Below are 26079 nucleotides of genomic sequence, written 5' to 3' on the forward strand. Positions count from 1 at the left end.
AGAGTTGGGATGAGCTAAGTTATCCCCTTTGGTTCAAGAGCTGAATGGTTGAGGAGTATTAACTGCTCCTGAACCTGGTGGTGTCAGTACCTTCTCCTGTACCTTCTTCCCAATGGCAGCAGTGAGAAGGAGCAAGTCCTGGGTGGTGGGGGTCCTTGATGATGGATTGTTACTATCCTGCGACAGCGCTCTATATAGATCTGCTCAATGGAGGGGAGGGCATTATCCATGATGGACTGGGCCATATTCACTACTTTTTGTTGGATTTTCCATTCAAGGGCATTGATGTTTCCACACCACGCCATATTGCAACCAGTCAATATACTCACCGGCACATATCTATACAGGTTTATCAAAGTCTTAGATGTCACGCAGAACCTTCGCAAACTTCTAAGGACATAGAGGTTTTCTTCATAACAACATTTAATTGCTTGGCTCAGGACAAATCCTCGGAACTGAAAACACTGAGGAATTGCTGATCCTCTCCACCCATGATCCCCCAATGAGTACTGGCTCATAGACCCTCCAGTTTCCTCCGCCTGAAGTCAATAATCAGCTCCTTGGTCTTACTGACACTAAGTAAGAGGTTGTTGTTGTGGCAGCATTGAGCCCAATTTTTAATCTCCCTCCTATATGCTGATTTATCACCACCTTTGATTTGGCCAGTGGTAGTGATGTCATCAGCAAACTTAAATGTGGCATTGAAGTTGTGTTTAGCCTCAAGAGTCATAAGCATAAAGTGAGTAGAGAAGAGGTTAAGCACACAGCCTTGTGGTGCACGTGTGCTGATGGGGATTGTGGAGAAGTTGATTCAAACTGACTGGGGTCTGCAAGTGAAGAGATCAAGAATGCAATTGCGCAAGGAGGTACAGAGGCCAAGGGCTTGAAGCTTGTTGATTAGTTCTGAGGGGATGGTGGTATTGAAAGCTGAGCTGTAGTCAATAAAGAGCATCATTATGTTGCTTCTTTGCCATCTTGATGTTCCAGGGTTGAGTGAAGAGCCAACAAAATGGACCTGTTGTGATGGTAGGCAAACTGGAGTGGCTCCAAAATCACTTCATAAGCAGGAGTTGATATGTTTCAACACCAACTTAACAAATCACTTCATCAAAGTGGACGTAAGTGTTACTGGATGATAGTCATTGAGGGAGGTTACCACATTCTTTTTAGGCATTGGTATAATTGAAGCTGGCTTAAAGGAGTTGAGTACCTCAGACTGCTGAAGCAAGAGGTTACAGATATTGGTGAACACTCCAGCCAGATGTTCAACACAGGGCTTCAGTACTCAGCCAGATACTTTCTGTGGGTTCAACCTCCTAAAGGATATTCTAATGTTGACTTCACTGACTGAAATCATAAGGTTATTATGGACTTTGGGAATTTGTGAAAGCTCCTCATACTTTAATGGTCAAAGCAAGCACAGAAGGGCATTGAGTTCATCTGGGAGTGATGCCTTGTTGTCAATTATGTTGCTTGGTTTCACTTTGTAAGAGGTAACAGCATTCAAGCCCCCCACAACTGTTGAGTAACCTTCATTAATTCAAGTTTTATCCAGAATTGCCACTTCGCACAGCTATGGATTCCGGAGATCGTACCTGGACCTCTTGTATCATACTTGGTTGCCAGACCTGAATACTACAGATCTGGCCCTCAGTGGATTGTGGATCTCATGGTTCATCCAGGGCTTCTGGTTGGGGAAGACTCTGAATGATTTTGTGGGGTCATACTTGTCTATCACTATTTTTATAAAGTCCATGACAACCATGGTGTATTCATTCAGCTCCTTTGATGAATCCTTGAACACAGGCCCAGTCCACTGACTGGAAGCAATCCCATAGCTGCTCCTCTGACTCCCAAAACCACCTATTTGTTGTCCTCATCTCTGAAGCTTTGCTCTTTCGCTTCTGCCTACATGCAAATAGGAGGAGACAACCAAGTGATCAGATTTATGAAAGTGCGGTCTAGACATGGAACAGTAGGCATTCCTAATCGTTGTATAGTAGTGGTCGAGTATGTTGGGACCACTGGTGCTGCAGATTATACGCTGATGATAATTGGGCAGAGATTTCTTCAGAAAAGCTTGACTGAAGTCCCAAGCTATGATTTGGAATGCATTGGGCTGGGCTGTTTTGGTGATGGGAGCATACAATATCTTACGTGCCTGATTAATGTCGGCTTTTGGCAGTATGTAAAGAATCACAGACAGGACTCACTTGGTACCAGGGAAGTAGGTACAATTTTTGTTCATTACATATCTACACCAACTGAAAACGTTTTAATTTAATGTAATTTGTCAGAGGTTGGAGTACTGGTAGCGGGGAATGATGAGGAAAGAAAGGAGGAAAAGCTAATATATCAAAAACCTAAATACAGCCTTTTCATATACTTCTCCTATTTACAAAAACATAATTAACATTGGCTGAAATTATACAGATCTGACAATGTATAAAGCATAAAGCGCCCATGTAGATAAAGGATAATGCAAATGTATACAGAAGTCTGATGCTGCAATGCACTAGCTTCCTTCAGTGGACAAAACATTAAACAATATAGCCAGTGGACTGTGAAGAAGACTACAATGAAATCAAGTTATGAAAAACAATATGGGCAAAACATTAAAAAGACAGTATTATGGGGAAATCATGACTACTCACTTAATAAGGTAGTATAATGAAATAAAAATCAACTAATAAGACAGCTTATTATATAAAAATTGTTTTGCATGGCATAATAATGGGAAAATGCTGGAATTTATCAGTATTTCAGCCAACATTGGCATTAGTGGGGGCTGTGTAGAAGGGTAGAGGGTTAGCTAGTTAAATATTTTAGGTGAATATTCTCACATAAGAATTCCTTAAGTTACATAAATAGTTTTCAATTTTTCCATTCCAATTTCCTTGTTCTTGACACTATCAAAGACATTATTTTCCTTCTCTGTGTTCCTTCCCACTCAGATTATTTTACTCTTTAACCTGTAACCTCTGTCACAAGATGCACTAAGTAATTCCAGCATCTGCAGTATTTTGCTCTTGCATTGTTATTTGGCATTAGACTCAATGGGTCAGCATACAATCCATTCAATTCTACTTCTACCAACTGCGGAGAATTGTCTTTCTCCTGCTAATCATAAACACCCCATTCAGAGTTGATAGATTTACTCTCAACTATCTTTTGCAAGATTCATACTGCTAGAATAACATTTCCCTTAGCTTAGCTTAGAGAAGCTGACCAAAGGGTTGAATTATAAATTAAAACAAAATTGTCCTTACTTGGATTGAGGTACACTGTTTGGAAGAGTACCTGTCATTTTGATGGCATCATGACTGAACCCAGACCACACCAGAAATACTACTGGGTGTCATTTCACCTAGCAAGCAGTTTATTGAAGGTGAACGAACAGAGTGAATTTGACTGCCTTTTTGAATAGAAAAATACTTTGTAAAATGAATTCTAAGTATTTAATCAAATATATTATCAGCATCAATCTAGGTGAAGTTCTCTATGAAATACACGTCAAAGAAATAGTATTTTCCCACCAAATAATTTCAAGAAATATATATCCATTTAAAACCAGCAACATCTTCCATCCCCTCACCCCAAACAGATCCAATTGCTAAATTTCTCCCTGAAAACTAGCTTTCTGAACAAAATGATTTAAAACACAATATAAAACCATGTGGGATGACAAAACGAGTGGGTGGTGGCCTTTGTTCCAAGGATCGGCACTTGGTTTTGTGCTTTGAAATTGCATATAATTTTGTGAAGAATACAGTTACAGGTTCAGTAAGCACAAAAATCCCATGCAGTCAATTTAAATGGCAAAAAAAACACGTGTTTTAAAAGCAAACCTCAGTTTAAGTTAAATACAAATAATGGTCGGAAAATGTCTAATACTGCTAAGATTCTGTAATTATACTGTAGCAAGCCACACAAGAGACAGAAGAATAAAGCAACATTTATGATGATTTGCTTGATGTAACTACCATAAACTTCTAATAATAAGCTATTGACTGATCAGAAAGCTCACTCATTTGGTACTCGATTCACCAAGAAATGCTTGCTCCCTTTCAACATACCGCACCCTAGTTCCCACATTCCCTTCTGACCTGCTGTGGCATTTCTACTCCCTGATTGCCACAGTGTCATTTCATGTAGTCTTCCTTAATGGATTCACCAACAATTTTTTAAAAAACTGTCTAACATCTAAATAAATGTTTTGGGTATAATTATTCAGAAATTCTACAGGGCTGGCACCAAAGTCCCAAGTGTACAAGATTATCAGAGTTTGATAGTAAGTAGACTGTATGCAGAGAATGGAATCAAATTCAGTGCAAGTTGAACAATGCATAGAACCAACTCTAGAACATAAAACTTTTCCTTCTCATTGCTGGTCTCTTGAAAAACTCTGCATAATTTATACTGATGCTTTCTCTTGTGAATGCTGCTCTCTGATGCTATGTGCCTATGATTTTCATTGCACCTGTGCATAGATGTACAATAAACTTAACTCTTGACTTTAAAATGAGGTTTTGAGGCATCATTAGTTCCTTTATGAAGACAATTTTAGGTTTTCATTTCAAATTAGAAAACATCACCCCACACTCAAAGAACAAGTCCTACCTTTTCCTCCACTTATCTTCTCGTTTAAATCCCTCTCCAATCGTAACTTCTCCCAAGAATTTCTTCAAAATATGCTGCACATTTGTTTTTCCACTGAGTCTATGCTCTCAATTCCATTACAGATATTTCCAATGAGTCATTCAATTGTTGGGCCCCATTGCTTTTTCTCCTGATTAATATTTTATTATTCTGTACTTTCATCCTAAAACTCTTTACAAAGGTAGAGAAAATGCCATTTAATCCAGGGAACATTGCAGCTAATTTGAGAATAGTAAGGCCCCACAACAGAAAAGAAAATTGAAGTTATTTGCATCAACTGATGAGGCATAAACGTCATGCAGGACATTGGAAAAACTTCAAGTTCCTCTTCAAATCTACCTTTTTAAGTTTGCAGTAAATAAAAGTCCTATCTTCTGCATCAGTTAATGGATGCAATTCATTATGCAAGATTTCAAATAGTAAGTGCTTGAATCTCCAACTGGTTGCCAATATTTTAGGTTATCAATGAAAATAAAAATCAATAAAATACTATTCATGCTTGAAACACTGGGCAAATCTGTTAGCGTCAGTGGATAAAAGGCATGCTGCATGCTTCCAGCATATTCTATTTTTATTCCTGTCAATAGAAACAATTTCCCCTTATTTGCCCTATCAAAATCCTCTATGACTTTGAGTGCCTATATTAAATTTCCACTTTATCTATTTAGTCTTTCCATGTAACTGAAGTCCATCACTTAACAAATATCCTCTGTGACTTCTTCAATTCGCTGACATGTTTCAGAAAACGTGATTAGAATTGGAATCACTTCTAATTTTATTCATGTTTTGAGAGAAAGAATGATTTAAATACTGAGCAGCAAAAGGGAGGTTGACTACAGCCTGTGTGCCAAATGAGTTCTGACTGAATAATGTACCTCATGCGATATGTTTTAAGCTGTCAGCTGGCATTTTTGAATGCAGTATTATCATTAGTATTCCAGTAAAGCATTGAATGGATGAAAATTGCATACTGCTTGAACTGTGAAAAACACCGAGTTCAATTATAGATTTCATTATTTCATATCTGCACTTCTGCCCAAAACATTATTTTAGTACAAGTGTAGAGAACTATTCTGTGCAGATCTACTACTAGGACTGGTACCATTAAAACTAATGTAAGGTACTACATTCCAAGTATATCACAAGATCATAGTAGAACACAGTTTAGGTAGGCCTTTTCTAAAGTACTAAAGCTTCCAAAAAAAATGGAACAATAAGTGGTTCATCTCATTGCAGATCTTCCTTTTTATGGATTATGTTAAACATAGGTTAAAGTAATCCCAAATTTAGAATCTGCTTTCCTGAACAGGACAGTGCAGACCCTTCGGCCTAAGATATTGTGCTGACCTTTTAATCTACTCTAAATTCAAGCTAACCAGAGGGTAAATCTCCTCTGCATCCTCTCTAAAGCTTTCACATCCTTCTTATAATGAGACGGCCAGAACTAAACACAATACTCCAAGTTGGTTTAGCCAGTTTTTTTTCAGAACTGCAGCCATTACTCTGTGGCTCTTGAACTCAAGCCCCTGACTAATAAAGGCTAACATACCATGTGCCTTCTTAACCACTCCATCAACTTATGTAGCAACTCCCGAATACTAATAATCTAAAGTCCTATCTTCTGCATCGAAGTACATATATGTGATCATATACAACCCTGAGGTTCATTTTTCTTGTAGGCATTCACAATAAATACTAAAAACATAATAAAATCAATGAAAGAACTGCATCCAACAGAATGGACAAACAACAAATGTGCAAAAGATAACAAACTGTGCAAGCATAAAAAGAAAAAAAATAGTAAGCAATAAATATTGAAAACATGAGATGAAGTGTCCTTGAAAGTTAGTCCACAGGTTGTGGGAACAGTTCAGTGATGCAGTGAGGGAAGTTGAGTGAAATTATTCCCTCTGGTTCAAGAGTCATATGGTTAAAAACTGCTCCTGAACCTGGTGGTGTGGGTCCTGAGGCTCCTGTATCTTCTTCCTGATGGCAGGAGTGAGAAGAGAGCATGGCCTGGATAGTGGGAGCCCTTGATGATAGATGCTGCTTTCCCACGACAGTGCTCTGTGTTGATGTACTCAATGCTGGAGAGGGCTCTACAGGGCTGCATCCACTACTTTTTGTCCCCTTTTCAATTCAAGGGCATTGTTGTTTCCATACCAGGCCATGATGTAACCAGTCAATATACTCTCCACCACACATTTACAGAAGTTGTCAAAGTTTTAGATGTCATGCTAAATCTTTGCAAACATGTAGGAAAGTGGAGGAGCTGCCATGCTTTCTTCATAATGGCTTTTATGTGCTCGTCCCAGGACAGATTCTCTGAAATGATAGCACCAAAGAATTTAAAGTTGCTGACCCTCTCCACTTCTAATTCCCCCAATGAGTACTGGCTCATGGACCTCTAGTTTCCTCCTCCAGAAGTTAAAAATCAGCTCCTTCGTCTTGCTGACATTTTGTGAGAGGTTGTTGCTGCGGCACCATTCAGCCAGATTTTCAATCTCCCTTCTACATGCTGATTCGCCGCAACCTTTGATTTAGCCAATGATAATGGTGTCTTCAGCAAACTTAAATATGGCATTGGAGCTGTGCTTAGCATAAGTCATAAGTATAAAGCCAGTAGAAAAGGGGAGTAAGCCTTGTGGTGCAGCTGTGCTGATGGAAACTGTGGAGAAGATGTCGTTGCCAATCCAAACTGACTGTGGTCCGCAAGTGAGGAAATCAAGGATCCAGTTGCACAGGGAGGTATTGAAGCCTAGATCTTGGAGCTTTTAATTATTAGTTGAGGGGATGACAGTATTAAATGCCCAGCTGTAGTCAATGAACAGCATCCTGATGCTGCTTCTTCACCATCCAGATGTTCCAGCGTTAAGTGAAGAGCCAATGAAATGGCATCTGCTAGGGACCTGTTGTAATGGTAGGCAAATTGGAACAGACCCAAGTCATTCCTCAGGCAGGAATTGATATGTTTCAACACCAACCTCTCAAAGCACTTCATAACATTGGATGCAAGTGCAAATGTATGATAGTCGCTGAAGCAGGTTACCATGCTCTTCTTAGGCACCGGTATAATTGAAGCCTGCTTGAAAAGACGGGTTCAAACTGCCGAGGTCCTGCCGTTAACCTTGTACTCTGCCTTCAAGTTCGACCTTCCAAAGTGTGTTACTTTTATATTTTTCTGGATTAAACACCATCTGCCACTACTCAGTCCAGCTCTGCATTCTAGCAATATTCCATTCTAACCTATGACAACCTTCTACACCATCCACAACATCACCAACCTTTGTGTCATTTGCAAAATTGTTAACCCACCCTTCCACTTCTTCATCCAAGTCATTTATAATAAACATATCACAAAGAGCAGGGGTTAGATCCCTGTGGAACAGACATTGAGACAGAATATGCTCCATTGACTACCACCCTTCGTCTTCAGCAGCCAAGGTAATTCAGAATCTACACAGCCAAGTTTCCACTGATCCCATGCTTCCTGACTTTTTGAATTAACCTATTGAAAATCTATATAAAATCCATATACACCATATCTACTGCTCCACCTTCAATTTGTTTTGTCAGTTCCTCAAAGAATTCAATCTTGCTTGAGAGGCCCTGGAGATTTATTTGTCATGTTTTTCAAAAGTTGCAGCACATTCTTTTTCTTAATGTCAACATTTTCCAGCATATTAGCCTGATATACGTAATTCTCACATTCATCAAGGTCCCTCTCACTGTTGAATACTGACATAAGGTATTTATTAAGGACTTCCTTTACCTCCTCCAAATCCAGGCGCATTTAATCTTTTATCCCTGATCAGTCCTACCCTCACTCTAGTCATCCTCCTGTTCCTGAGGTACGTGTAGAACACATTGCAGTTTTCCTTGTCTATTCATCGAGCCCTTCTTATGCTTCCTTCTAACTCCCCTAAGTCCTTTCTTAAGCTCCTTCTGGGCTACCTTACAACTTTCAAGAGCCATGTCTGATCCTTGGTTCCTAAACCCGTTTCCCTCTTCCTCTTAACTAGATGTTTACTTCTTCTGTCAACCATGGTTCCTTCATCCTACCATCCTTTCCCTACCAAAATAGGACACATCTATCCAGAATACCATTCAAGTGCTCCCTAAACAATCTCCACATTTTCATTGTAGATTTCCCCGAGTACATCCATTCCCAATTTATGCTCCAATGATCCTGCCTAATAATACAATTCCCCCTTCCTCTAACTACTTTATCACACAGTTCAAGACTGGTAAAGGTCAGGGAATTGTGCTCTGAAATGCTTACCCACTGAGAGATCTGTCACTTGACCAAGCTCATTGCCTAGTACTAGATCCAGTATGGTCAGCCTGTCCACATAGAGTCAGAAATCCTTCCTGGACACACCTAAAAACGCCCCAACTAAACTTTTTTTTTGGACCAAGGAGGTGCCAGTCAATACTAGGTAATTTGAAATCACCCATGACATCAACCCTGTTATTTTCGCACCTTTCCAAAATCTACCTCCTGATTTGCTTCTCAGTGTCTCTGCTGCTATTCGGGCGGTGAGGTCTACAGAATACTCCCAATACATTGATTTCTCTTTTCCTGTTTCTGACTTCCATCAACACTGACTCAGTAGACACTCACTTCACAATGTCCTCCATTCCTGCAGCTGTGATATTATCCCTGATTAGTAATCCCATTTGCCCCACCTCTTTTACCTATATCCCTGTCTCTTTTGAAACATCTAAACTCCAGAACATCCAGCAGCCATTACTGCTCTTAGAACTGCCACGTCCCTGGAATGGCCACAAAGTTGTAGCTCCAAGTCTTGACACAGGCTCTAAATTCATCACCCTTGTTCCTGATACTTATCACATCAAATGAAATACATTTCAACCCAACTATTAATGTTCTATCTGCTGCCTATCCTTCCTTACTGTGTCTCTACATGTTGCCTTGCCTTTACACCAACTGCTCCATCATCTGACCTATCACTTTGGTGTACATCTCCCCACCAATTTAGTTAAAACTCTTCCCAACAACTCTATCAAAGCCATTGATAAGTACATCAGTTCCTCTTGAGTTCAGATGTAACCCATTTCTTTCGTCCAGATCATGCCTTCCTCAGAAGAGATCCCAATGATGCACCAATCTGAAAATCTTGCCTCTTGTACCAATTCTTCAGCTACACATTTATCTGCCATTTTATCCCTATTTTTACCTCAGTGGTGCATGGCACAGCAATTACTACCCTTGTGGTCCTGCTTTTTAGTTTCCTACCTTCTCCTTATAATCACTCTTCAGGACCTCATACTTTTTCTTACCTATGTCAATGGTACCAAGTGTATTACAACTTCTAGCTACTCTCCCTCCCCCTTAAGAATGCTGTGGACCTGATCTGAGACATTCCTGCCCCCTGGCGTCTGGGAGGCAAGATACCATCAGTCAGTCTCAGTCATGTCTGTTCCCCTAACAACTGAATTCCCTATTTCTACCCACCCCACCCCTTCCCCATCAGAGCCAGAGACCTGGTCGATGTGGTTTTCCCTTGGCAGGTTGTCCACCACAACAGCATCCAAAGTGTATGAATAGTACAACATAGATTCAAAATCAAATATTTTCCCACAAAATTCACATTCCTGTATGAGATCCTGTATGAGAAATATCGAGGTAAAACTAATCTCATATGGGATAATCATTAAAAAGGTCTACTTTGTAACACAGAAACAGTGTAAAATAGATTTTTCAAATTGAGTAAATATAGTGCAATATGAAACTTGAAATGTTTGTGATGCCAGATGATTCAAATCCAAAAACAAGCTGTTTATATAAGAAAAAGAGCTTTTGCTTGAATGGAAAAAACCTTTGAATTTGACTCACATGGGCTCCGCAGTTTGAAGTCGACAAATAAACACAGAGAAAGCACAATAAAATTTAATGGCTAGTGTACCAAGACTGGCCATATGGGTAAATCAAAGCAGAAGAAATTGTCAGACGTAATCAGGTCTAATGTTCCAAACGTAACTGGGTAAGCCTTTGCTCGCTACTGTCCAATCTCAAATCGAATGATTTGGAGTAGTTTATGTTTTCCACTTCCATTTAACAATTAAAAACATCATCATATGTTGTTTTAAAAAGAAAACACGCATTAGTATGCTGGAAACACTGAGATGCATATTACAAATGAAGACGAGTATCAATAGATGACATTAACTTAAACGCACTGTCCTTTACACCCGTTTCTATTGAAGGTATGCGTTGAATTGAAATTGTTGCTATTTGCTCGAAATTTTTGATTATCAAATCTAACAAGCTACAAAATTATTCTTATGTTTTCCTGATTTAAAATCTCATTCACACTGAATGGGGAGAAAGTCTGTCAGAAAATAAAATTAAAAATCAAGGTCTCGATTTTAGAAGCTTATGTAGGCACTTACCCCATCCTCATTTTAGACCCCGTTTGAAGAGCTGGCCGCATCGTTGGTCGGGGAGGCAATTTGCTCAAGAACAACTCTTTCTCTAAAGAAGACATGTTTTCAGATGCATGAAGCAAAAAACATAAGTTAATGATCGACCCGTTTATTGTGACTTACTAAGAAGTGATTGCTCCCCTTGTACATATAAACTACATAAGGTGCTAGAATGATAATTAGCGTAAGAATTTAAGTATGTATAGTTTAAATCCCTTCTCTGTTCCTGAAGATGGCCTACACTTCCGATAGGAAGGCGGTTATAGCTTATTAGCTTCGATGTCGGGACTTGTAGTCTTATTGGTTCCGTTCGTGAGCCTATGGACCGTACGTCATCAAAATAAACTACAATCCCCATGAAACCGTTCGCTGACTTACGTAATGGTTGGCGGGGATCGGCTAGGCTTTCTGGACAGTGTAGTTTTACTGTGTGTTCCGACGCGCCGTTGTTAACATTACCAATTTAAATTTTTAGACACAAAAAGTAGAGACTCTAGGCCAGTGGTTCCCAAACATTTTTGGATTACCGCCCCTTTAGCTTCTAGACCACATCCCCAGGGACCCCGCTCCTTTTCCGGCCATTGCATAGAACTATACAGAATTTTGATAACAGTGAAAGAAAATAGTAACTGCAAATTCAAAGCAGTGACAAATAATTGAAAAAATATTCAAATCTATTTAAAGCTACAAATAATTATAGTAAAACACTTTTCATCAACAATTTTAGTGTGTACTTTAGTTTCCAACTATTCATTACTTCATTGCTTTTTCACCTTTCAATGAGACAGATGGGGTTAGTGTGGTGATGATAACAGCTTCACAGCAGTCTCAGATCCCCATGTTTCATAATTTGCAATCTTTTTGTTGCTTTTAAAGAAGTTGGGTGACTGCACTATAATCATGCTCCACTAAGTATGACTTTGGAAAGTCAAAAAAGAACACCTTGACTTCTTTCCACAATTAAGAGATTTCTTTTTGCAACCATAAGTCTTGATTTGATCTTTGACCCTCAGCTTCAGATCAATATCAGTTCTTCCTCCATCCTTATTATAAATGCTCAGAAATGGATTTATTACCTATTCTGGAATTTGGATCAAGAGGAATTATGAAATCTCTCTGGCCTGTCTTTACGCATCTCACCCAGGTGGGTGCCATATAGTTGAAGGTCATCATCTGGTATTCTTTCTTTCTCTTCCAACTCAGATGCTCAAAAATTGGAAAAGGTCACTATGGCCACTGTTGCACTTAAATAGGGTTAACTTGGACAGAAATGCGGAGACAATTGATTTGACTTTGATAGGATTCACATAATTTCCTTGCAATTGAAGATTGATTTCATTATATCTGCGAATATTTCTGACAAATTTGCAATGTCATGCACAATATTCTTGAGTTGATTACTGAATGCAACTCTTCAATCAGTTTCAAAAAGCACACAAAAGCACCACAGGCAGTTTCCTTTTCAAAGTAAATCTGACTTCTGTGTGCAACGAAATTGAGATAGAGGGAAGAAACCGATTTGGTAGATTGAGCTTATGCTAGCTATCTACAAAAATATTCCAATACTTTCCCCCACAGCCCCACAATATTTCTTGCTACTTTAAGTATCTAATCATTTCCCTTTTCCAATCAGTTATTGAATTTGCTTCTACCACAGTTTATTATCAATCAAATCACATGTTGCATAATGAAAAAAGTGATCACAGTGTTACAAAATTGTGGTGATGTGTTTTGACAAGCAGTTCAAGAACCAAATATTGGAAGGGAAGTAGCTGTTCTTGAACCTGGTGGTGTCAGATCTCAAGACTTCTATACATTTTGCCTGACAGTAGCTGTGAAAAGATGGCATTAGCAGGATGGTGAGGGTATCTGATGATGAATGTTGCCTTCTTGAGGCATTATCTCTGAATAAAGATCAGATTTATCAGAAGTATATGTCCGGTTTAAAATGGTGCTGGTAAAGCTCAGTGACTACTTTTGATGGTAAACAAAGCTACTATCTAATTTATTAATCATACTTTTTCTGGTAAATGATCATTGCAATCAATAAACTGTAACTTCCCTTTCAGAGTTGAGCATTTGAACTATCTGAAAGACCTGGCATTTTTGCAGTGTGAATTGAAGCCTCAAAGGTGCAGGACAGTTGCAGAATAGCATGTATGGGCTGAGTCGAAGTGGCTTGACCAGGGCATGAGAGCATGGAATGAGTCAACGTTTGGCCATTGCTGGAACAAACTTGGAGGTGATTAAATGTGGCAGAACCAAGGCAAGGCAAGCAGAAGCGAGACCGAGTCAAAGCAGTGGAGCCTGGGCCCGGTCCCAAAAGTGAGGAAAAACATGAGGTTTGATCAATTTAAGCAGTGGGCCAAATTGGAAAGGCCATATGCGGGCTAAATTGAAGCAGTGGGGCCCAGGCCCGAAAGCAAGGAACAACCAAGGAACAATCAAAACAAGGTTTTGATGATTTAAGCACTGGGCCAGCTTGTAAAAGACAGGGTATTGTGGCCAGAGGTGAGGGTCGAGCTGGTTTAGCATACTGCTCCACAAGGTTTACTCATCTCTGTGCTGAACTGAGGCTCCTGAATCAGCAGCAGTGATAACTGGCTTCATGGCTGTGCACTCACCTTCTTGAACTTCAGTTCTGAATGCTATTTGCTTACTTTTATTGTTTGCACGATTTGTTATTTTTCCTGCACATTGGATGCTTTTTCCTAAATGAGCTCTATAAGGTTTCTTCATTTTGTGGATGCTTGTAAGGAGACAAATCTTAAGGGTTTATATAGTATACATACTTCATTGTAAATGTACTTTGAACTTTGATATTTGTCATTTTATGTAGATACTACCACTGGAAAGGAGGGATGTACCGATGATGTATTGGGCAGAGTTTATTCCAAGTCCCACAAGAGTTCCTTTTATCCGGTTATTTTTTCTTAAAATATTAATAAAACTTACAAATTTATATTACAATTAAAGTGGTTTATATTTACAGTAATTCATAGGTCATCATAATCAGTATTACTTTACTTGTAAAAGTGGCCATTCAACTCATTAAAGTCTTGCTAGGTCCCAGCAATACGATTCCATGTAGAGCATATTCAGTCTCATGTTCATCAACCTCCTTTAGCTATTTTATCACTACATTAAGAGGTAATTAACTGTCACAAACAAGAGAAAATCTGCAGATGCTGGAAATCCGAACAACACACATAATGCTGGAGGAATTCAGCAGGTCAGGCAGCACCTATGGAAAAACAGTACGGTTGACATTTTGGGCCGTGATCCTTCATCAGGAGTGATGAAAAAAAAAGATGAGGAGTCAGAGTAATAAGATGAGGGGATGGGAGGAAGAAACACAAAGTGATAGGTGAAACCAGGAGGTGGGGGAGGGGTGGAGTAACGTGCTGGGAAGTTGATTGGTGAAAGAGATCTAGAGCTGGAGAAGGGGGAAATCTGATAGGACAGGACGGAAGGCCATGGAAGAAAGGAAAGGAAGAGGAGCAACAGAGGGAGGTGATGGGCAGGTAAGGAGATAAGATGAGAGAGGGAAATGGGAATGGGGAATGGGGGTGGTATTACCTGAAGTTCAAGAAATCGACGGTCATGCCATCAAGTTGGTGGCTACTCAGACGGAATACAAGGCGCTGCTCCTCCAGCTTGAGTGTGACATCATCATGATAGTAGAGGAGGCCATTGACTGACATGTTGAAATGTGAATGGGAAGTGGAGTTAAAATGGGTGGGTACTGGGAGATACCGCTTGTTCTGATGGATAGAGCACAGATGCTCAGCGAAGCAGTCCCTCAATCTACGTCAGGTCTCACTGATATACAGGATGCCACACCGGGAGCACCAAGCACAGTATGTGACCCCAACAGACTCTCAGGTATTACCTCACCTGAAAGGACTGTTTGGGGCCCTGAATGGTAGTGAGGGAGGTGTAGGGGCAGATGAAGCACTTGTTCCGCTTACAAGGATAAGTGCCAGGAGGGAGATCAGTGGGGAGGGGTGAATGAGCAAGGAATTTGCATAGGGAGCAATCCCTGTGGAAAGCAGAAAGTGTAGGGGGGGGGGGGTAAAGATGTGCTTCGTGGTGGTGGGATCCCGTTCAAGATGATGAAGGTTACAGAGAATTATATGCCGGAGGCGGAGGCTGGTAGGGTGGTAGGTGAGGACAAGAGGAACCTTAACTCTGGTGAGGTGGCAGACATGCATGAAATTAAAGAGATGTGGTTGAGGGCAGCGTTGATGGTGGAGGAAGGGAGCATCTCCTTAGTTCTGGAATGAAAAGCCTCATTCTGAGAGCAGACGCGGCAGAGACAGAGGAATTAAGAGAAGGAGATGGCAGTTTTACAAGTAACAGGATGGGAAGAGGGATAGTCCAGGTAGCTGTGAGAATCAGTGGATTTATAAAAGATATCTGTAGATAAGCTGTCTCCAGAGATAGAGACAGAGAGATCAAGAAAGGGGAGAGAGGTGTTTGAAATGGACCACGTAAATTTGAGGGCAGGGTGGAAGTTGGAGGGAAAGTTGATGAAGTTGACAAGCTCTGCATGGGTGCGGGAAGCAGTACCAATGCAGTTGTTGATGTAGCATAGAAAAAGTGGGGGAGTGATACTAATGCAGGTTTGGAACACAGACTGTTCCATGTAGTCGAGAAAAAGGCAGGCATAGCTGGGACCCATGCAAGTGTCCATGGCTACATCTATTGTTTGAAGGAAGTGGGAGGAGCCGAAGGAGAAATTATTGAGAGTGAGGACCAGTTCTACCAGACAGAGGATAGTGGTGGTGGAGGGGAACTGGTTGGGACTGGTGTCCAGAAAGAAACGGAGAGCTTTGAGGCCTTCCTGGTGGAGGTGTGTAGGGACTGGACATCCATAGTGAAAAAAAGATGATCGGGGCCAGAACTTGAAATCACTGAAAAGATTAAGAGCATGTGAATTGTCATGGATGTAGGTAGGAAGGACCTGAATCGGGGGAATAAAACTGAGTCCCCATTATCATGTCTTTGAGATGTGGGAGGAAATGAAAGCATCCAACAGAAATCCATATGGTGACAGGCAGCATATCTAAGCCCCATACTGACATTATGCAAGGTCAGAAATAAACCCGAATCACTGGATCTGTTAGGCAGCAATGGTAAATGCTGTGTAGCCTGCATTGTCACCATGCTCCACAAGCCATCTCATTCTACTTACCAACAAAATTTACAATACATTGGTGTAACATCAATTTTTTTCCTTTACATACATTTCTTGAGCAACAGACCAAAAGAGGATCTTGGAGGACTACAATGTTAAAGAAATAGCACTGTTTATTTTCTCTCGATGCTCCTTCCTAACCACATTAGATAAAGCAAGAGAAGATTCAGCATGTTTTACTGTAATTGACAGATTTTCCTGCAAGTTTCTCTTGCTTTTTTACCATCTTTATAAAGAACTTATTGACATTGAGAGTGAATATTTTTGTACTTCTGTTAATAAAAATGACTCCCAATCATTTCTTTGACTTCAGTAATGATGATTACTTAACAAATAGTCTAAACAAGAAACCTCTTTATACAAAGCAGAATGGCATGAAGTGAGTTTCTAAGAAACATTTCTAAGTTACACTACCAAGATTATGCTTATATGGTTTTGATATTGATGCTGTCTGGTGAAACCATCGATGATTTGGATGAACCAAGTGTAATAAATCCAATGCATCAGTGTAGATTTTGAGAAGGATAGAGATACTTTCTATGGATATACATGAAGGCAAAGTGAATGGACAACAGCATGGCAGATAGAATATGACATAAAAATTGTGAGGCCATTCACTTTGGTAGTAAAACAAAACAATATTTTTTAAAATATTGAGATTGAAAGATGTTTGTGTAGGTGAATTACTGTGTTACGTACCCCGTAACTAGGTCACTTATCAGTAAAGATAGAGAGGTCCGTTGAAATCTGATGGTACTATTTTTAACAGTATTTATTGATAAAATACAGAAAAATAATATCAATGCAAACACACAGATAATATACGTTGTCAATACTAAATCTAAAAGCGCGGATATAATAATAATCAATAAGAAATAGCTCTATCGTTGTGTGGGGATAATGTATTGTCCGATGGAAATATAAAAGTCACTCAAGTTCATTCAAGCTGCAGCTTTTGGTTGGAGAGAGACGGAGGTTTAGAACTTGCCCGGTTTTCCATTTTATGATGTCGATCCTTCGAAATGGCGTCGGTGGTGATCTCTTCCTTAGCTAAGCCGCCTTCCGTGGTAAGGCCTCAATCCCGGGGCAATGGGAAAGGACACACGTGGGCCCTCCACCGGCTATCGCTATTAAACGCTGTCACGGAACTTCTAGCGTTTCTCCTGGTGCGTGTCAAGGGCTGTTCCCCAGACCCTCTTTTATCCTGACTCACAGGGTCTCAGATGTCAATCAGGGTGGAATGATGCCATCCCCCAACCAGCCCACATTGCCTGAGGGCTTCCATGAAGTACAGAACTCAATACACAATTCCGTCTCCAAGAGACAATGACCTGTTCCGTGGCTTTGTATCGCTGGGGCCAGGACATTCCAAAAGTCTCTCTCTCATTTCCTGGGTCTCCTGCCCTGACTTAATAGCGATCTTGCGATTCTCAAAAAGGAGGGGGGGGGGCACAGGCGTAACAACTGGATGTACTAAGTTAAAAATGCCTTACTGGAAAAGGATCGGGTTCTGATGACATTGCACCTGGAATACTGTGTGCTTATCTGGTTTCCTCACATAAAGGAGTATGCAACAAAGGCTTGCCAGATTGATTGCTGGGTTAGGGAATCTGACCTATGAGTAGTGATTAGACTATAAGACCTGATAGAGGTGTACAAGATAATGAGAGGCATTGATCGTGTGGATAGTCAGAGGCTTTTCCCCAGGGCTGAAATGGCTAGCATGAGATGGCATAGTTTTAAGGTGCTTGGAAGTAGGTACAGTGGAAATGTCAGGGTAAGTTTTTTTTACGCAGAGTGGTGAGTGCATGGAATGGGCTGCTGGTGGCGCTGGTGGAGGCGGGTAACGATAGGGTCTTTTAAGAGACTCCTGGATGGAGCTTAGAAAAATAGAGGGCTATGGGTAAAGCCTAGGTAGTTCTAAGGTAGGGACATGTTTAGCCCTGCTTTGTGGGCCGAAGGGCTGTATTGTGCTGTAGGTTTTCTATGTTTCTATATTCTCATCCTCTCAAAATGAATGCTAACATTGCATTTGCTTTCCTTACCACCAATTCAACCTGTAAGTTAACCTTTACCATGGGCATCACAGCAGTGTAGTATTTAGCACAATGCTATTACAGCTCGGGGAGTTCTGGAGTTTAATTCCCGTGCCATTTGTACGGAGTCTTTATGTCTTCCTTTGGAATGTGTGGGTTTTCCCTAGGTTCTCCTGTGCCGTTCCACAGTCCAAAGACATACCGGGTAGGCTGATTGGTCATTGTAAATTGTCCTATGATTAGGTTAGGGTTAATTGGGTTTGTTGGGGGCAGCAGGGACAGTGTGGTTTGAAGGGCCTGAAGGGCCTACTCTGCACAGTATCGCTAAATAAAATAAATTTCAGGAATCCTACACAAGGGCTCCCAAGTCCCTTTGTATGTCTGATTTTTGAATTTTCTCATTTACAAAATTGTCTTCACCTTTATTCCTTATACCAATGTGCATGACCATACATTTCCCTACACTATATTCCATGTGCTACTTCTTTGCCCATTCACCCAATCAGTCCAAGTCCCTCTGCAGACTCCATGCTTGCTCAACACTACTTGCCCCTCCAGCTATCTTTGTGATACCTGCAAACTTGGCTAGAAAGCAATCAGTTCTGTCATCCAAGCAACACACACAAAATGCTGCAGGAACTCAGCAGGCCAGGCAGCATCTATGGAAAAAGAGTAAACAGTCGATATTTCGGGCTGAGACCCTTCATCTGGACAGGACATCCAAATTGTTGACATATAATGTGAAAAGAAGCGATCCTAATACCGACCCCTACAAAACACCACTAGTCAACACTACTTGTAAGCAGGAAAGGCCCCCTTTATTCCCACCCTTTGCCTCCTGCCAGTCAGCCTATCCATGCTAGTATCTTTTGTGTAATACCATGGCCTCTTATCTGATTAAGCAACTTCATGTGCAGCACCTTGTTAAAAGCCTTCTGAAAATTCAAGTAAACAATATCCACGATTCTCCTTTGTCAATCCTGCCTGTTATTTCCTCAAAGAATTCCAAAGGATTTGTCAGAGAGGATTAAACAGATAGAGAAGTCATTTCTTCATTAGAGGGCAGTGAACTTCCAGAATTCTGTAACTAATGCTGAAGCTGCATATTCAAGACAAAGATCACAGACCTTTCAATATAAGGTGAGTGTACTTTAATAGATTTGGGACAGTGAAATGATGCTGAGGTTAAGAAAAAAGTAGCCACAACCTTATTGAACCCTACAGCAGGAACAAGGAATTGATGGGCCTCCAGCTACTTCTGTTTCTTATATATTCACAATTACTCTGGCTGTAATAACTCAGCCACTGATGCACCATCAATAACTCTTGGAGACGTGAGGCGAGATATAGGCTTTTATTGGCTGGAAGAAAGAACAAGCAGCAATTGACCACCACACTGCATCCTGGAGACTGAGGCCAGGGCGGTGTCCCCAATCGCCTTTATACCGGGGTCCGTGGGAGGAGCCACAAGAGCAGCCAATGGGGGGGGGGGGGGTGTCCAGACAGGTATATGTAGTTCACCACAGCCACCCTATTGTTTGAATTTAAGACTATCTTAATTTCCACAGGTTTATTATGTGATGAATTTACTGAAAAACTGTAAAGTATTGGGCATTTATTTCAGAGACATGAATATTAAAATTAAAAGTTTTAACTAATCTTACTCTGAATTCATTGTTTAATTTCATTTGACACAATGTCCTCTTGACGCAAATAGATATCCAGAAAAGCTGAAGCTCTGTTAAGTTCCCTATCATCTTCAACTAGGTGGCACAGCTTGTAGAGTTGCTGCCTCACAGCGCCAGTCACCCGGGTGTAATTCTGACCACTGGTATTGTTGATGTGGAGTTTGCATGTCCTCCCCCTGATTGTGCAAGATTCCCTTAGGTCAGGGATTCCCAACCACTGGCTTAATTGTATTGGTCCATGGCAAAAAAAAGGTTGGGAACCCCTGTACTAGGTTATCTTAATTTCTCTTACACTTCAATGATATACAGTCTGAGGAGTTCAGTAACCATGCCAATTGAGGTTTATTGGACCATTCATCATTTGCTAAAAATTGAATGTTGGCTAGTATGAAGAAACAAGAAGCCAAATCATACTGTTGTTTGACTGCTTTCTACCTGGTCTTTAAAATGCCTTTTCTATTTAAGGTTAGCTCATGACCTCTGCTGTGCAATTAAATAGTTTTTATTTTTATTACATTTCCAACATTTGATTTTCTGTGATGTTCCAGCACAGGAACGTCAAAAATGGGAGCAGGACTAGACCAATTGAGCCCACGAACCTGCAACACTACTCAACAAGATAATGACTGATCCAGACTTCATCAAAAGCATTTTCTGCTCTCTTTTCCAAATATCATTCTGAATCAGTATTCTTTTTCTGTTAGTCTGGCCTGCTTGATATATCACACAACTGTAGTATTCACAACACATTCTGCAGACAAAGAAGCATAATCTGATTCTAGTTTTGACCCGAAATGTTACACTAACTATTTAACTACTTTGGTTTCATCATAATAGATAAACTTACTTTATTCTATCTATCACCCCACCTTCTCTGCTACTAAAACTTGTTTCCTCTCTTTCCCAATTCATTCCACAGATGGTGCCAGACCTGCTGAGTGTTTCCAGCATCATCCATTTTAAATTGGTAAATTGGTCTATTATTGCCATATACTGAGGTACAGTGAAAAAATTGTCTTGCATACTATTCATACAATTCAATTCACTACAACAGTGCATTCAGATAGCATGGTAAAACAATAACAGATTGTGGAATATAGTGTTATAGTTAGAGAGAAAGTGCAGTGCAAATAAACAATAATATACAAGATCATAATGAGGTAGATTGTCATGTTAGGGAACCTTTTAATAGTCTTATAACAGCACGATAGAAGCTGTTCTTGAACCTATTGGTACGTACTTTCAGGCTTTTGTATCTCCTACCTGATGGCAGAAGGGGAGAAGAGAATACATCTGGGGTGGGCAAGGTCTCTGATTATGTTAGCTATTTTGCTGAGGCAGAAGTGTACACACAATCCATGGAAAGAAAACAACACTATAGGGAGAAGCACTGTCGACGTTTCGGGCCGAGACCCTTTGTCAGGACGAACTGAAAGGAAAGTGTAAGAGAATCTCGGTTAGTCCTGACGAAGGGTCTCGGCCCGAAACGTCGACAGCACTTCTCCCTATAGATGCTGCCTGGCCTGCTGTGTTCCACCAGCATTTTGTGTGTGGTGTTGTTTTGAATTTCCAGCATCTGCAGATTTCCTAGTGTTTGCCCATGGAAAGAAGGCTGGTTTCCAGGATGTGCTGAGCTGTGTCAACAACTCTCTTCATTTTCTTGTGGTCATGGACAGTGCAGTTGCCATACAATCTATCATTCTTTCTGTGGCACAAGTTGACTACGCTTTATCCAATATGCTTGGGGCCAGAAGTGTTTCCAATTTTGGAACATATAATAAGATAGGCTGGGATTGCCATCATTTCTGACTCTGAATTTATGTGCTACTGGTAAGCAGTCTTTGTTGTACACTTGTTCATCACATATATACACCCACATATACATACATACATACTTAACAAAAAAATTATTATATACCATTAATAAAATGAAAATACAATGTGTGCAGGGTAATAAATGAAGCACAGCAGCATCAGGAGACTACCTGAATCAGTTGTTGAACAACAACAACAGCAGGCATCCTGCACAAGGACTCCCAAGTCCCTTTGTTTTGAATTTTATCCCCATTTAGAAAAAAGCTCATGCCTTTATTCCTTCTGCCAAAGTGCATAACCATGCTCTTCCATCTACCACGTCTTTTTCCATTCCCCCAATCTAAGTTCTTCTGCAGACATGCTGCCTTCTCAACATTACCTGCCCCTCCACCTAACCTCATCTCATCTGCAAACTTAGCCATAAAGCTATCAATTCCTTCACGCAAATCATTGACATATAACATAAAAAGAAGTGACACTGACCCCCACACAACACCACTAGTGACGAGCAGCCAACCAGGAAAAGCTCTCTTTATTTTGACTTTTTGCCTCCTGCAAGTCAGACAATCTTCTATCCCATGTTAGTACTGTACCTTTCCTGTTATACCATAAGCTCATTAAGCAACCCCACCTTGTCAAAAGCCTTCTGAAAGTCCAAATAAACAATGTCCACTATGCCTATCCTGTCTATTATTTCCTCAAAGAATTCCAACAGATTTGTCCTGCAAGATTTCCCCTTTAGAAAACCATGCTGACTTTGGTCTATTTTATCATGTGCCTCCAAATAGTCTGAAATCTCATATTTAATAATAGACTCCATCTTTCCAACCATTGAAGTAAAGCTAACCAAGCTACAATTTCCTTTTTTTTCTGCTCCCCTCCTTTCTTAAAGAGTAGAGTGACATCTGCAATCTTCCAGTCCCTAGGAACTATTCCGGGATGTAGTGACTCTTGAAAGATCATTATTAATGCCTCTACAATCTCTTCAGCTACTTCTTTCAGAACCCCAGGGTGTAGTCCATCTGGTCCAGTTGACTTATCTAACCCCAGACCTTTCTGCTTCTCATTCACCTTCTCCTTAGAAATAACAATGACACTCATTTCTGCCATTCCATTAGTGTCTCCAACAGTGAATGTGTGAGGCCTCCGTCAGTCAAAGTCAACCATGGATGTTACATCCTAGCTGTCTAGATATGCAAGCCTGGGCAGTACAATATGGAGAGCAAGCTATTGCCCATGTAGCAAACATCTGATGAAATCAAAGGAATAGCAAAGACCAATATGGTTTGGTCCCAGCAGCATCGCAGGAGTTGCCAGTCAACATTGACCTCAACATAGGACTACTTAGGAGACTCCAGCTCCAGATTTTTCCCTCAGGACTTACTCCCAAAGCCTTCCCCATGAGACAGTATAGCCACAAGGCAGTGGAGACAGTGAAGACTGATGTAAAATATTTACTCAGTTCATCCGCCATTTCTTTGTCCTCCATTTCTATCTCTCCAGCATCATTTTCCAGTGGTCCGACATCCACTCTCATCTGTTTTACTCTTCATATATCTGAAAAAAGTTGTATCCCCTTTAAATTATGTATTGGCTAGCTACCCTTCATATTTCATCTTTTTTCTCTTTATGGATAAGGGGTACTGAACCTGTACATCAATACAAATTGGTGATGGTCAAAGGGGACAAGCCAAGTTTCTTTAGCCTCCTGAAAAAGAGGCACTGGTGGGCTTTCTTGGCTGGGGGTGTCAACATGGTTGGGCCAGTTCAGGCTTTTAGTGATGTTCACTCCTAGGAATTCGAATCTCTCAACTCTCTTGACCTCAGCACTATTGATGTAACGGGGACCATGTGTACTGCCCCCTTCCTGAAGTTAATGACCAATTGTTTGGTTTTGCTTTCATTTTTCATTGAAAGGATGTTGTCATGACACCACATCACCAAGCTCTCAATTGCCTTCAGGTTTCCAGCATCAGTAATCTTCATTTCAATTTTTATTATTGACCTTCAATAAAACTAGAAAAGCAATGACTGTGTTTTAAATTAGGGTCTAGAAAACAGGGGCCATTAAGGAACTTCAAAGAATCAAAAATCAAAAGAAACTGTAGGTGCTAGATATCTAAAATATAAAGATACCCTGCATTTGTTTTTATATTTAGAAAACATATTTGTAATCTCGATAACTGGGTACATTGTTACAGATATTTCCTGTATTCTCTACCAGAGGAATTTCCCCTATTTTCCCTCACAAAGATCCCCTCGTCTCTCCGTCTTCCCCTTCCTTGTAACTTAAACACACTTAAACATATTAAAATGTTAGAAATCTCAAATTAAAAGAGAAAATACTGGAAACACTCAGACGGTTAGGCAGAATCTGTGGAAAGGAAACAAAGTCAATACTTCAAGTCAAGAACAACGCACACAAAATGCTGGCGGAACTCGGGCGGCATCTATAGAGGGGAATAAACATAAATACAGCCTAATTCCCCGAGTTCCTCCAGCATGTTTGTGGGTGTTGCTCACGATTTCCTGCATCTGCATAATCTCTTGCGTTTGTGACTTCGTCAGAGACCGTCCGTCAGGGCTGGTGAAATGTGCTCCTTACTTCTTCAGTTGCCCGACGCTATTACTCCCTCCGCATCTTTACACCCTGGCATCGGAAGCTGGTGGCTTGAAGAGCGAGTCCGTTGCTAGGGAACGCGTGTTGGTCCTCCATCGTCCCAGCGTGCTGAGCGGCCAGAGTTCCGCACCCAACCGAACCGGGCATTGAGCGGGCGAGTGACGAGTTTTAAATTGTTCTAATTAGTGACATGCACCGGAAAATCATAGAGGAACAATGAAAACTAAGAAGCCCAAAGCTGCAAAGTTGGGAAAGAAAAATAAAAGTAAGAGCGGGATTCCCCGGTTATTTTATATTATGCATTTGCCCATTGATTTTGTAGGCCTTGTCAGTTGATGTTATAGTACAGGAAGATATACAGACCAACGAAAGCATTGAGTGTTTGGAAATATGGATTGAATAGTGAAACCTTTCACTAATCACTCTGCATTCTTTCTGGGTGGGTTTGGGTGTCTGAATATTAATTTCATCCATTCCCATTCGCAAGTTTTTATTATCGTCTCCCATTTTGTAGCACATTTATTTAGAGATTACAGATCTACTTTAAATTCCCCCTCCACCATCGGACAAACTGAACTTGGCATAGTATCTCGCACTAAATTAGGATCGTTTAAAGTAATTTTAAATGTACTCATTGTGGTGTCGTGTAGACAATTTGGGCAGAAGTTTTACAATCGAGCCCGTATATCGTGATGAAAGTTAGTAAATTAGTCTGAAACATGTATTAAGAACGTAAATATTAGGAACACAAATAACTTTCAGGCTATTCATGAAGATTATGAATGATTTTCTACCTCAGCTTTATTTCCCTTGGCTATCCTTGAAATTTTAAATACTAGAAACTTTTCAATTTTTGTTTTGGATCAGCTCAGTTCTAGACTCCTAAACAAGGGGAAACATCATCCCTGTATCCATGTCAGGTTCTATAAGAATTTAGTAAATTTCAATGAGATTGCTTCCCATTCTTCTAACTTCTAGATATGCCTCTTCTAATCAATCTCCGCTCATACTGCAATCATACAGTCCTAGCAATCAGACTTGCCAATCTTTATTGCATTTTGTTTTAGCACAGCAAAATCTTTTTTTATGATATACAGTGACCTAAACTACATTCAGTACTCCAGGTGATGTTTTATGGAGTCCATGTATAATTGTAGTAAGACATCTTTCTTCCTGTCCAAAATCCTATTGTAATAAAGATCAACATGCCATTTATCTTCCTAATTCCTTGCTCCCTCTAGTCCCTTTGAACACCAATCTTTTCATGTTTTCACTATTTACAAAAAAAAATTTTCCACTTTTCTATTTTGTGTACTTGTGGATAATCTCAAGGTTTTGCTCATTCCACCTCCATGTCCTTGCCTATTCTGTTCATTCTTATCCCTTTTGAAGTCTTTTTAAATCTCATACTGTTTTTTTGCTAATCATATTCTCAAAGAACAGTTGATTGGAAAATAGTTAAACATATTAATCAGATATGATTTCCCTTTCATAAATAGTTGCTAATTTTTCTCAATCACATTCTTTACTGGATGTTGTACTTCTGCAGGCTTAGTCAGAAATTTCAGTGCTACCACTGTTGAGCAAACAGGCTGTTGGATCCCTGTTTTG

General features: G+C 40.3%; 2 protein-coding genes across 3 annotated transcripts in view; one reads left to right on the plus strand and one right to left on the minus strand.

Annotated features, from left to right (window-relative positions):
- Positions 1-11362, minus strand: part of ppme1 (protein phosphatase methylesterase 1) — a 57523-nt gene extending 46161 nt beyond the window's left edge. The window contains exons 1-2 of one of the 2 annotated variants that reach the window (XM_059963935.1): positions 11233-11352; positions 11077-11158 (exon numbers count right to left, since the gene is read on the minus strand). In XM_059963935.1, coding sequence (XP_059819918.1) covers positions 11077-11117 — 41 coding nt within the window. In that variant the 5' untranslated portion in view covers positions 11118-11158; positions 11233-11352. Of the gene's footprint in view, positions 1-11076 lie in introns of both variants that reach the window. The other variant, XM_059963934.1, reaches the window with a different exon arrangement.
- Positions 11363-24598: 13236 nt separating this feature from the next.
- The window catches only part of c2cd3 (C2 domain containing 3 centriole elongation regulator), a 165753-nt gene continuing 164272 nt past the window's right edge, over positions 24599-26079 (plus strand). The window contains exon 1 of the mRNA XM_059963936.1: positions 24599-24733. Coding sequence (XP_059819919.1) covers positions 24685-24733 — 49 coding nt within the window. The 5' untranslated portion in view covers positions 24599-24684. The remainder of the gene's footprint in view (positions 24734-26079) is intronic.

The sequence above is a fragment of the Hypanus sabinus genome, chromosome 3 (genome assembly GCF_030144855.1).
Source record: "Hypanus sabinus isolate sHypSab1 chromosome 3, sHypSab1.hap1, whole genome shotgun sequence".
Classification (NCBI taxonomy): domain Eukaryota; kingdom Metazoa; phylum Chordata; class Chondrichthyes; order Myliobatiformes; family Dasyatidae; genus Hypanus; species Hypanus sabinus.